Here is a 13,875-nt window from a genome sequence, read left to right as displayed (position 1 = left end):
AGCAGGGAACCTTACCACAAACCGTGTGGAGAAACTCGCCAAACAGGAATAAATAAAAGATGCAAGAGAAAAGGATGTGTTAGGGTCTAGGATTATTTTAAAGGTGATTTAAATCCTGTACATAGAAGGTAGGAAACTGATTTATGAGAGTAAGATGTTGATAAGATACAGTAATATGTGACGCATGACACCCTCGAACGCATTTTTTTGTAGTTTTCTGAGTAATATAAACTCAGCGGCTCTTATAAGACCATTTCGTTTGACCATTATTTCACGTGAACCATAATGTAAAGTGTTCGTTGTTCTTGTGACTAAGTCATTACTGACTGAGAGCATACACTTGTCTGTGTCACGTGCCTAGACATCTGCGTAAAGTTCACTCGCTGTTTCACCTTGTTTCCTTTTTGAAATGCTTGTCACGAGGCTCAGATTCAGACTTTGACACTACAAGCACTTATTAGACATGAACAAACAGGTGTTTAGACATGAATGGTTGAGATGATGCTGTAATGTAATAAGGTCAATGAAAACAGTGGTGGACAATGGCATTGTGGTGGAGTAAAAGTGGCACTTGCGATTAAGTAAGGCAATAAATAGTAAATCTGAATACGGCCTGGATGGGATGCCGATCCATTGCAGGGCACCATGCATACACACACACACACACACACAAACACACTCATACATTCATTTACACCTAGGGGCAATTTACCATAGCCAATCCACCAACTGGCATGGATTTGGGAAACTGGAGAACCTGGAAAACCCACATAGACACATTTAAACCAGAACTCAGGATCGAACCAGGGACTCTGAGGTGGCAATGTTACTCTGAAAATGACCTTTTAATTTGCCCCGTGTTTGAAAACGCTTTATGAATTACGAAAGCCCAATTTCTCCCACCTCTGTCCAGCATTTAGAATGCTTATGGTTACTCTTACTTACGACCTCCCTAGATATTATTGTCTTATACCATTTCAAAATTCATTTTAAACATAAATACAGGCTCAAATAACACCACTAGAGTCTGACTGTATATAATGTTTGGTCCTAGACGGAATGGAATGTGTTTCAGCAGTGCTGTTTCACCGGAGCCCCTTGGTTTCGGAAAGCTTGTTCTCATATGACTGCAAAATCTATACAAAATATGGTTTGGTCATATTAAGACTACTACACACGTCTTGGCAGGACACCGTACACAAAACCCACAGCAAAGTGAGCCCCAAAAATAGGCCACGCTGTCTGGACTTGTACTTAACTCTGAAGGGGTCACCACTTCTGAGTAGCTGTACTGATCAAAGGTAAAGAAGTAGCACTTCATGCTCACTGTTATTAAACCAAATCACTAAACCACCTGTTTCCACATGGCTGGAAGCTTTAACACCTTAGAGCCTTTCCAGTATTAGTCAGCAGACATTTTTGGGTCGCTTAGTCATCTGGCTTATACTAACTTCATTTATTTATTCATTGCGGTGACTGGTCAGTATTGATTAGCAGATTAGCGTCGTAGCATCTGTTCTCGATTTATTTCTTTGATGAGTAGAGAAAATAATTGCAGGTATTCCGGCAATAGCTTTTTCTCCATCCGCCAGAACTCATCACATCATTTATCAGGAATATTCCACTTAGGACTCTCTCAGACCTGAAAATAAAGCACGTCTCTTCCTCACACCCGTTTCCAGTATAGATCATAACGAAAGCCAGATGAGAACAGAGTCCTGTGTAGTCACTGCAACAGGTTATTAGTCCTGTTAAAGGCCTTAGGTAGTTAGACCAGTCTGGGAAAAGTGTGACATCGCACTCTCGGTTTATAGACCTCGTTTCTTATTTCCTCCCTTTGGTGAAATGAATGTGAACATACTCATAAGGTACCGACTTCAAAGGCTACACATTGATGAGAACTAAAAGCAAAGACACTTCTTAAGATAATTTTGCACTGCTCAGATAATACACCGATAATACTCAATGTTAAGTCTAAAAGATTATGAATGAATTATTACAATACATTGCAACGACTCATTATGGACTGAGTACTTTATTTATTTTGTGGTTTATTTTATTAAACAATGCAAAAACACCACAGTTCCACCTATACATAAAAAAAAAATCTTTATTTTTATATTTTAATTTCTATTATTAATACAATCACCTGATTCCTTATTTTTTTATTTTTTTATTTTTTTATTTATTTTTGTAATGAGTAAAATGAACACTAATCGGTACTATTTCAAACACCAGAGTCGTAATCTTGATCTCTTCAAGTCTTTTCATATCAAGGAATCATGAGAATTTGCTTAGTTTGAAATTATTTGGGTAACTATTATTAGAAGTTCAGATCAGCATTGTAGCACTTTCCCAACTTCTGCTAGGACACACGGAGCAAGCCTAATTAAAGCCATGCCAAGCATTAAATTTAGACTTCCTGAAGAGTTGAAAGGAGCCATGTAGACATTTCCTGAATGTCCTGAGTGATTTCTGGGGAAAAGGTTAATATCTTTCTAGATTCTCATGCAACACCCATTTCCTTTATAGTGGACTTTCATCTTCTTAGTGGACTTTCATTTCTGACTGCCATCAGGCTACTAGGTAGTCGTGATGGTTTATAGGCACATTGCATAATAAAAGTAAAGAGATCGTAAAGAATGAATGGATAGGGCATGTGGACAGAAGACTGCCTCACCCTCTGGTGCTGGATTTGCAGAATTTTCCTAGTAGACCGCACGACGTGGGATTTGAAAAGCAAAGTCGGTTATAAGAAATTGATTGTTCGAGCATATCTCCTTATAAGCTATGGTTTTACTCAGCCAGACTAAACCATTTTTCAGCTTATGTAAGAATCTCACACTACGCAAGGATATATAGTAAAAGTAACATTTCCACAGGCACAAGGATTAACAGCTTGCAGTATATAAGAGGGACAGTAACAGAAGCATGACGGACAGAGGTGTATGGCACACGTGTGTATTTAACACGTGTTTATTAGAATTAGTCCAATACTCCTGGTCAGTACATTAGGCCGGTTTCTTAGCAGACAAGGTTATCGAGTTCATTTCCATCATCAGAGACCAAACGATCACACCTGGAGCAAAACCGGAGAAAAATCAGAACAACAAGGACAAGAAACAAAGGAACTATGGAACAATGGCTTATGATCACAGTGGATACAGAAGGTTGACGTCCAAATTAGAGACAATAGTTGGAACAAGGGCAAAGAAAGGGATTAAACTATAATAAAACTCTAAGCATACATTTTGAAGCATAAGCAGAGACATACTGTGTTACATTTACAGCATTACCAGTTGTTATAGATTTGCAATGATATCTGTACAGTTGTATGCAAAAGTTTGGGCAACCTTGGCCAAATTGCATATGTTCTTGATTTTTGAATTGAAAAGATGCTTCAAACATATTTTTTTGTGAGTGTGGCCTCAGAGTTCTATTTTTTTACTTCATCAGCCCACAGCACTAGTTTTCAGAATGCCTCTGGCTTATCTAGATATTGTTTCGCATGCATCAGACACTCGCGTTTGTGATGAGGTGACAGATAAGGTTTCCTTCTGATGACTCTTCCATGCAGATCAAGTTTGTGCAAGCAACACTGCACAGTAAAACAATGCACCATCACTCCTGTTCCAGCTTTACTTTAATGTCATTTCAGAATTTTGCTTTGTATTCCCAGATTTTGCCTTGATTTCCACAGTTCCCCTTAACTACCACTTCTTCATGACACTTCAGACAGTGGAACTCCTGAACTGGATGCATCGTGATAAGTTTTTATAGACTTTTTCCTGCTTTGTAGGCATCATTTAGCTTCAATTCCCAATCCTCAGTCAACTGTTGCGAGAAGCCCATTGTTGTTGAGTGTTAGCACAAGTTTTGAAGAGAATTTTCTATTCCTAATGAAAATTCTTGATCTGAGTAGCAAGTCCTAATGAGTCAATTAAGGCCTAATGAGTAAAGTAAGTTCTGGAGATTTTACAACTGGAAGGATGGCCAAACTTTTGCACATGCATGAATATTTTATTGTTTTCATCAAATATAAAGTAACTGTGATCATTTTTTTCAAAAATGCTGAAGCATGCTTAGAGGCATGCTGTATGTTACATTTAGGAAGTTAGCAATTGTTATAAAGTGAGAGTTCATAATTGGCATTAAGGTGGGACGGTATGGTGGAACCAGGCTGGTAGGGTTCGCAGCAATATGTATGTGTAGCTGGGCTTGCAGGGCCACCTAGAGGTGTACTTACAGACCCTAAAGACAGGTCTTGCCTCTGGGACTGGTATGCCGGGGTTCCACAAGGTCACAAGTCAATTCAGTCGCGATGCAGGTTTAATGAAATAGGCTGGACGGTCTGGGAATTCAAATGGCAGTGGGTCAGAACCTGCAGTCGGATACAATTCTGGCACTGTGCTAAGTGATACGGCACCATTTTAGTACAGGCATATTCATTTCTGACCACAAGAATAGCAACTGAGCACAATTGGGGATAAAGTGGAGTACATCAGCCAAGTCATTGATACGCCAGCACTCTACCACTGAATATAGCTTGAAAACAGAACCCCTTTTTTTTTTTTTTTATAATGCTCTGATGGTTCTTTGGTACTGAAACTAAGACAAGCATATTAGAAGCCTTTATTTCTCACATATACCTTACAGTCCATTGAAATTTTTTCTTCGCTCAGCCCAGCATGTTAGGAAGCTGGGGTCAGAGCACAGGGCTAGCCATGCTAAAGCACCCTGGAGCAGAGAGGGTTAAAGGCATTCTGGAAAGGTTCAACGACGGCGGTTTGGCGCTGCAGTGCCGAACCTAGAGCCTTAACTACTAGGCATGTTCAAAATGTAAAAGTGAAAAATAAATAAATAAAACTAATCCGTGAGAAAACAGGTTTTCCGGAAGACCTGCTTCCTAGTAGTATATCTGCTCTTGTCATGTAGTAGATGAAGTATGAATCCTGTCCTGATATGAGTTCCGTTTTCTTTAAATGTGATTCTTCTACAGTAACGAGAAGGACACTTGAAGCTGTATAACTAAGAATAATCTCATTTGTCTTATGATTTACGTCAACTGTCACTTTTACTACCAGCGTTTAGGAGATTCCAGCCATGTGTGTCTGAAATGTGTAAGTGTTTACCTCTTTGCTGCAATCAATGGGCCACTTTTTTGAGTACTTGGAATGTCACACATAGGTGTTTCAGCATTAGGGAAGTGAGTCAGAAATGTAACCTACTGGATCCGCTGTCTGTCTCTCTATTACTCCTTCTCTTAATTCGGTACACTTCCCGCACACACACACACACACACACACACACACACACCTGTGTATGGTCTTTAGGTGTACGTTGTTTGATTTGGGAAGGCGGAACAGTTGCTGGAACACACTCAGAGCTTGCTATGTCTGCACAGTTTACTGCAAATGACGGAAAATCACTCCGTAAAACAGAACCCAGACTCGTGACGTCAGTCACCACATAAACTGGATAGCTGCTTTTGTGCCCCACCGTTACTGTATAGCTTGAGTTATTGGTGTGAAAATGGGGGGGGGGGGGTAAAATCTTTCCAGACAGTTGTTCATTTTCTAAAACACAAAAGTACTGGTGTGCAAGCAGACATAAAGGAAGCCGTGGAAATACTTTTAACACGGTGTAGGCAGTTCAAAGTCTGTTGGGAATATTTTTCGTATTTGTGCTTATTTTTTTACTTTCTATATAGATATATCAGTGGGCGGAACCATTTAGTTATTTTACTCATTCTCGAACAAATTAGCAAAATGTTGAAACAGTGAAACACTGATTCGTCTCTACCACTTCCGACATCATTCTAACTTTGGTGCGAGACATTCCAGACTTTTCCACCGCATTATTTGTTCCGGAGCATTCCGGCTCCCGGAGGCAGGGAAGTGGTGCTCACCCTGCAACTGTCGTCAGGGCCACAGGAATTCTGAGAGGAATGCAAGCAAATGGAGATGGAAATCTGTAGATATTATTTCTGTGGGTGTAGTGCGTCACTCTCATTCTCAGCAGGAATATCCTGTTATGCTCTGGTTCACCCCTTTCTCTCTCTCTCTGTTCTTTGTGTGTGTGCTGGACCTTAACACTGTTAAGACCGATGAAATGGTTCGTATGTCTTGGTGTATGTGTGTGTATACTTACGTGTGTGGGTGTGTCTGTGTTGAGGGGGGGTATAAGTCTGTCTGAACAGAACAGTGCATTTTTGTTTATACCGATTAACGGTTAAGTTGACTTCAGAAGATAAAGGAAGTGAATGTTAACACTGCAGCGCTAAAGCATTAAACCTTCCTCAGTCCTATGTCAATTAGTTTGACACTAGCCAATCAAGGGCGGTTATGATGTAATTGTGTGTTTGATGTACGTGTGTTGTTCTTACAGCAGTGGTGCAAAACACTGCCCTTCCACAATAATATCTAAATGGGCATAGAGAAATAAATACCCTTACAGAATAATACAATAAAATATTGTTAATATGCTCTTCTCTATTGCATGTCCCACAGTCAAACCCCTGAACTTACACTGAAAAGTAAAAATCCATACATTTATTTATGGATATTTACACTTTTTTTCCTGTTGTCTTTTAAACATTAAAAAAATTAAGTTGAAATGTACTTTTTTAATGGATTGGCACCCTGTCCAGGGTGTACCCCGCCTCGTGCCCGATGCTCCCTGGGATAGGCTCCAGGTTCCCCCGTGACCCTGAAAAGGATAAAGCGGTAGAAGATGGATGGATGGATGTACTTTTTTTTAAATGTACATACTCATTTTAAAAAACGGAAAATATGTCAATACTATTACACACATTCAACTACACTGTATTTTTCCCCACTTATAAATATTTGCCCAGTAAGAAGTATTATTATTATGAGTAGATGTCCTTGAACATTTTGACATACAGTCCCCTCCAAAACTATTGGAACGGCAAGGCCAGTTCATTTGTTTTTGCTGTAGACTGAAGACGTTCGGGTTTGAGATAAAAATATGAACATGAGAAGTGAGTTTAGAACTTCAGCTTTTATTTCCTGATATTTATATGTCGGCGTGTTAATCGACATAGAACATGGCACGTTTTGTATCGGACCACCCAATTTGTAGGCGAGCAAAAATATCTGAACGTGTGACTGACGGGTGTTTCTTGTTACCCAGGCGTGTTTTGTTAGATTGAATGTTTAAACAATAAATAGCTCTGAACATCTACTCTTGGTTTGAGCCTTCAGTTTCACCTGTGAAGACTGTTTGTTGTTAAAAAGGACAAACCAACAAGAAGATCATAGAGCTGTCTATGGGAGAAAAGCAAGCCGTTTTGAAGCTGAGACAAGAGGGGAAATCAATCAGAGGCATTGCACAAACATTGGGCATAGCTAATATAACAATTTGGAATGTCCTGAAAAAGATAGAAACCACTGGTGTACTGAACAACAGATGACGAATGGATCGGCCAAGGAAAACCACAACAGCTGATGACAGAAACATTGTGAGAGCTGTGAAGAAAACCCCCAAAAACAACAGTCAGTGACATCACCAACATCCTCCACAAGGCAGGGGTGAAGGTACAGTACCACAATCCACTGTTTGAAGAAGACTTTGAGAGCAGAAATATAGAGGCCGCACCACAAGATGCAATCCACTCATCAGCAGTAAGAATCAGAAAGCCAGATTGGAATTCCCAAAGAAATATAGAGACGAGCCGCAAAAGTTCTGGAACCAAGATTAACCTCTACCAAAGTGATGGAAAGGACAAAATGTGGAGAAAGAAAGGATCTGCTCATGATCTGAAACATACAAGCTCATCTGTGATACATGGTGGAGGTAGTGTCATGGCTTGGGCTTGCGTGGCTGCTTCTGGAACATTCTCACTCATCTTTATTGACGACGTAACTCATGATGGTAGCAAGTCAAGTCTTGCACTTGATGCAGTTATTGCAAGCGCGGGACATGCAACCAAATATAAAGTGTTATTTACTTTAATTTACTTCAATCTGTTCCTATACATTTGCTTGCATAAAAATTGCCTGGTCTGATACAAAAGGTTCTATGTTTTATGTCGTTTAACACATCCAGATGTAAATACCAGGAAATAAAAGCTGGAACTCTCGTCTCGTGTCCATCTTTTGATCTCAAAACCCAAACCATTCATTACAATTGCAATCAGTGTTTACTACGTCGACGTAAATGTGAGAAATATTCAAAACCGTCAATTTCGGAAACATATCTGTCACTACCTAAACAATCTGGACTGTTTGTTTTGATAGAGGCATTCGTATATCATTTCAGGTTCTAAGTAAGTAATTAGATAATGTTATAACATTCACCCTATCGTACGACAGCTACCAACCAGGGAGGTTAACCACATGCTTCCTCTGAGACACATGAGAAGTCAGCCAACTGCATCTTTTCTAACTGCTGCTCATGCTGTAGATGTACAGGAAGGACACTGAAGTACTAGACAAAGGTATAACATTCAACATACAAAAGAATTAACGCAGTGCAAAGAGACGTTGGTAATCACGTGCGAAAATACAGTGTGACGTAATAAAGTGCAAAAATTCAAGGCGTATTGAAGAATAATAATAACAAAAGAAGCGCAAAACCACAACTAGGTGTGAAATAGCAGCAGCAGACATTCATTCATTCATTCATTCATTCACTCATTCACAACAACCAAGTAGCGGTGATCCATTTATACATTGTATGTGTTTGTATATGTGTATATATGGATAAATTCTGTCCTTTTATTTCTTTATATTTTCAATTCTGATATTGGCAAAATTCAGGGAGTTGTCTGTGATTGTGAAAAAGCATCAAAAGATTTGAATGTATCTGTAATGCTTTTGTCGATGTTTAGTTACAACTTTTTTTTTTTAATTCAGTTTTAATTTAAAATGTTTCACGTTACTAACCCTTCATTCGCATGACTGAATCTGTAGATCGACCCATATAGGAGAGGGAAGTTTGTGCTCTCCTCCAAACGTCTCACATGAGCAGTAGGTCGAAAAGACGAATAATATGCCTTCTATATCTCTTCCTACGTCTTCAATTTGTTCTCCATGTTTGCATTTTTATACCTCATCATCTTCCCATTTTTCTTCATCCATCTCAGTTTTTTTGCGTATGCCTTATGGGCATTAAGAGCAAAGCAGAGGCCGTCCAGCCAAGAATTCCCTCCTATAATTCTATTATCACTTCTCAAAATAAACGGTTCAATGAAGATAACAATCAGCACATCAGGTATACAGTATGATTACAGTAGGAGTAGAGACATCTGTCTGATTTCTACTTCATCTGGGGATTAAGACGTCTGGGCGGAATCACTAGAGTGTACTTTAGGGTTGGCGTCTTAAAGGTCTCCGACACGACGGCAGATTGATCATTCCAGCTGCTTTGTTTTTACTAACAGTCATACTGAATGTTATTGATGTTGTACTTTTATTCCGATTGCATTAGATGCAATATTTCTCCTTTCTCCAACACCCATCCCAAACTTTGCGGTCTGTCCATCCCTTTTCCAGGAAAATTTTTCTTTTTGTGTCATGATAAAACCGACATTCTTCCCAAAATACCTCACTACCTAAACACCAGCCCTTTTTTTTTTTCTTTTGGGTTCCTTCAATGGCTTCATTCATCAGTGGAGTCATGAGTTTCTCCAAATTGTGCTGAGGTATTTCTGACTTTAGGACTGGTGTGTGGTGGAGATGCAGAAGTATATAATAAAGTCTCCAAATAGCCATACCGATTACCATTATGGATTGTTTGTGTGTGTGTGTGTGTATGAGAGGGAGTAAGACCACTGAACCAGGGTACTGTGGTAATGCTTATGACTATGAGCTCAGAGGACAGTGACTGGCTTGAACCATGCAGCTTAGCAGCTCATATCGTTGATTGAATTACAGTAAACTCTGGTTAAAACTTTGTCTAATTACAGTTTACACTCTTCTCTGATGTGTGTGTATGGTCTTTTTCCCCACAGATGCCCACTCCGACATTTCCAGTTGTAGTAAAGATGGGGCACGCCTATGCAGGCATGGGAAAGGTAAGGATCATGAGTCATTAACGGAAGCTCAGATTCACAGCACCGGATGGATCTAGACCTCATTCCTTATTTGGTCTTAGCATCTAGAGTGGAGAAAGGTAGGTTACAGATCCACCTGGATGGTGGATCACTTTCCTGGAACTAGTGGTTCCTAAAGTGCTAATATTCAACTAATATCGAACCTCCATATATGTAGTCATGTATTTACATTCAGTTACATTCCTAGTAAGATCATAGAGCTCTAATGCATACACTATAACGTACCTTTCTACTTCCTTACTAGGAATGTAACTGGATGTAAATACATGCCTTGATTTGAACAGATAGTGTGTTCTGAATTAATATAAATACAGATACAAATAGGAGGTGTGCTGTTTGCTGGTTTTTGTTTGTTTTGGGGGGGGTTTGTTCTCCAGAAAGCTTCATGTTGAGACTAGATGTGTGCATCAGGATTTTGATCTCAGAAACAAAACAAAAAAATGTCGAGATTGAAGGGCCCGAGTATGAATCTCATTCATTCTTGTCTGTGGTTAGTCACTTTAGACAGAAGATAGAAAGGTCTACAGGGAATCTGGTTCAGGAGTTGAATGAAGTTCTGTACTGCAAATTGCGTTTCATTGTTACAATTTGTGAAAAAAAAAAAAAAAAATGGACTTATTTTTTCAGCAGCCCTGCTTTTCCAGTGTTTCCGGGGGTATAGTATAGGTAGACTTCACGTTTAAAAAAAATAAAAATAAAAAAAACCTTCCGGTCTTCCTGATTTGGGAGTGGGGAAATCATCCGTGTTTTACAGCGACTGTAATTATGTATCCTTTATATCTATGGTCACAAACCAGCTGTGTTTGTTCACCGCTCGCTCGCATCACATCTGCCTTCTGTAAGCTTCTGAAGGTTTTTTATGAAGACACTTAGGTCTTTGAAATCTAGAATTTAGCAGGTTGCATGTCCTTTTTTAGAAATCTGGAAATTTTTGTGAAAAAATCTGCAAGGCTCTCTGGCTTGTGTACATTCTCTAGCACTTGTGCAGTCAATATGTCCAATTGGCTTTGCATCTCTGTGTGCAGACTTCTGTGTTCTGCCATGGTACACGGAAGAACTGTAAATAGTTCTTACTGGACAGTGTACTCAGTAGCCGTTGAACTGATGTTATTGACAGTGAGTATACATCTCACAATGTCTCACAAAGCCATATTAAGGCTCTTTTAGCTGGTAACAACTGACCTGATGTTATTGACCTCCAATTTTTTGAGCTGCAGAGTTGTAAAACCTGCCCACCTTTGATTGAGGCTAGAATTCTCCAGCACTACTGGTGCGACGTGCTTCGGTGGTTTCAGAAATAGTTTGACCATACTTGAAGGGCTCTCACTTGTAGCCTGCTGTCCGATATGCTTAATTCGTGATCAAGAAGAGGCGCTCATCCAGTTCCTCCTGAGCCTGTGTTCCAAGGACCTGCCCATGCACCAGCAGCACGTGTAGCAAAGTGTTTTTATGAATTTCTGACAATGGCATTTGCGCAAGCTGGACTTGCCTTCTCATTTCTGTCAATACACCCAATGATTTCTCATGCCCTGTTGCTGTGGATTGGAGCAATTGAATATGTCTTGGGCATTGTCTCCTTGATGTCCAAGAGCAAATGGTGTTACTGATACAAGTTACACTACAGTAACAAACCAGTGTGTTATGCGTTCTTTTATATTCAGATTGTACACGGTATGGATTTGCCCTTAATGCTTTATCCATTTGTACCTCTAGTGAAGCCAACGGTCTCTCTATTAACGGGACTGATTTCAGAGCTATAGTTTCCGCATCGGTTGTTGACGCTATTAAGCTCGCTCCTATACAGGGTCAAAGCTTCCCTGTGCTTGGAAATGTGTATTCTTAATAGTAGTAGTGTACTAGCCCAGCCACTTGCTTGGGTCGATGGGTCAGGCATTTAATCTGTTGCATTAGGTGGAGGATCAAGCTTTATTTTTGGCAGCCATGATGACAGCTTTCAGCGCATTAAATGCTGCTGTGCCGTGTCCTGGGGTTTCACCCCGACTGTCTGAATGTGCCATTGGTGGTCTATTAGCACTGTGCTCCAAGGTTGGCCTCTGTCAGTTGTTGTTTTTCCTTTGATCAAGCTTGCCTTCTTTCGCCTGGTGGGCCTTATAGTCACATTTATTTCTGTGTCTTCCTGCCTCAAAGGGGGAGGTTATACAGAAGGCAGCAGTTCTCCTATAGCCTGTAAATCATGCATTTGACATTATGCTGAAATTGTGTCAAAGCTGTGTAAGTGCTTGACTTCGTGGTGCAGATTTTACAATAACAGTTTTCTTAAGTGTTTGTGGGCGCTTCTCAGTGACTTAGGCTTCCTCAGCAAGATGAGAATGGGAACGAGGATGAGTATAATGTAGCAGGGACCTTTTATAGGTTACACACATGAGTTTGTTATTAGTATTCAGCTTGGAAATGACTACATGGGAAAACTAGTGCCATGAGGAAACCGCCGTGGCGGGCCAGAACGTAATGAAGTACAACTTCTTTCAGGCACCTCACAAAAAATAATCATAAATCACACTTCCCATTATAACAAATCCATTAAACACCTGTTTTAGGTCTGTTTTTAACCTCAGTCTAATCCAACTCCATGACCCCAGTGTACAGTACTGTATATATCTTTATATGGGTATGATATGTGTATATGTATATTTTGCCTGCATGAACTTGGTCCACTTAGCCATTTAGATTAGAGAGAATCAATACAAAGTCATTCTCATTGCTCACCTTTATCCTATTATGAAACATTTCCATCCTGATATGATATGATATGAATCCAGATAGAAATGATTACTCCTTCTTTGGTGTTGCCTCTCCCAGGATGATAATATTTGCAACCTAAAATGTCTGAAGGTCTTGTGGATGAGAGTCACCACAACAGCTTCGACACACCTTGACACCTGATTTTATAAGTCTCTGGAACTGTACTGAAGGCACTGAAGAAACTGTAATGAACACCAAAGAGATTCCTTCAGATGGTCCAAATTGGTCCAAAACCTCATATCGGTTTCTAATTAATTTCATGCTGAGATTAAGTTACTGTGTAGGCAACAGCATATCATTGACAGCATTTTCACACTCATCAAACCATTCAGTGACCAGTTGTCTTTTGTGGATGAGGAAATTGTTATCCTGGAAGAGACCAGTATGACATTTTTCCGTGTCGGTAGGTCAGTGGCTATGCTTTTTTTTGCCTGACTGAACTCTCAGATATACAGTATTTTGTATTCTGCATTATTGAGTCGGTACCAAAAAAAAAACGGAATATTTCCGACAAAAAATGTCATGTTACAGAAAAACTTGAAACGTTTTAAATATAGTAAACATAAAGAAGGCTGTTGGGCTTTCCCTGCAAAAAACAAAACAAAACAAACAAACAAACAAAAACAAAACTAATGTGGAACGTCAAAGTTTCCAGGAGTACTGTAGCAGATTCTCCAAGATACACTATGAAACTTACCAGCCAATTTACTTCTAAAACTGCACCAATTTGTTTTTAAAAAAAGCAAAGGGTTGTCACATCAAATATTGACTTTGTTTAGTTTATTCCTGTTTACTGCTAAAAAAAAAAAAAAAATTATATATATATTTTTTCTTATGTAGAAATGTTTATCTTCATTCATTTTAATGCATTTTTTGTGCCTAAGCCTTTTGCATTTAAAGGCCTTTTGTACTGTATATTTGTCTTCATAATGAAGGGTTGATGCACTGTAACCGGTTCTTGCTGACACTACGACCACGTCCTTTATCAGTTGCTATGAACAGTCGCTCTTCTGTTTTTCTTCTGTTTTCATGCA

General features: G+C 39.5%; 1 protein-coding gene across 2 annotated transcripts in view; it reads left to right on the top strand.

Moving 5' to 3' along the window:
- Positions 1-13,875, top strand: part of LOC128623421 (synapsin-3-like) — a 122,801-nt gene that overhangs the window by 92,377 nt on the left and 16,549 nt on the right. For both annotated transcript variants that reach the window (XM_053650473.1, XM_053650472.1), the window contains exon 7: positions 9,977-10,039. In XM_053650473.1, the coding sequence (XP_053506448.1) occupies positions 9,977-10,039 (63 nt within the window). The remainder of the gene's footprint in view (positions 1-9,976; positions 10,040-13,875) is intronic.

This window comes from Ictalurus furcatus, chromosome 19, assembly GCF_023375685.1.
Source record: "Ictalurus furcatus strain D&B chromosome 19, Billie_1.0, whole genome shotgun sequence".
In the NCBI taxonomy this organism is placed as follows: domain Eukaryota; kingdom Metazoa; phylum Chordata; class Actinopteri; order Siluriformes; family Ictaluridae; genus Ictalurus; species Ictalurus furcatus.
Note: the sequence above shows the minus strand (reverse complement) of the source record. Positions and strands in the feature narration are given on the sequence as shown.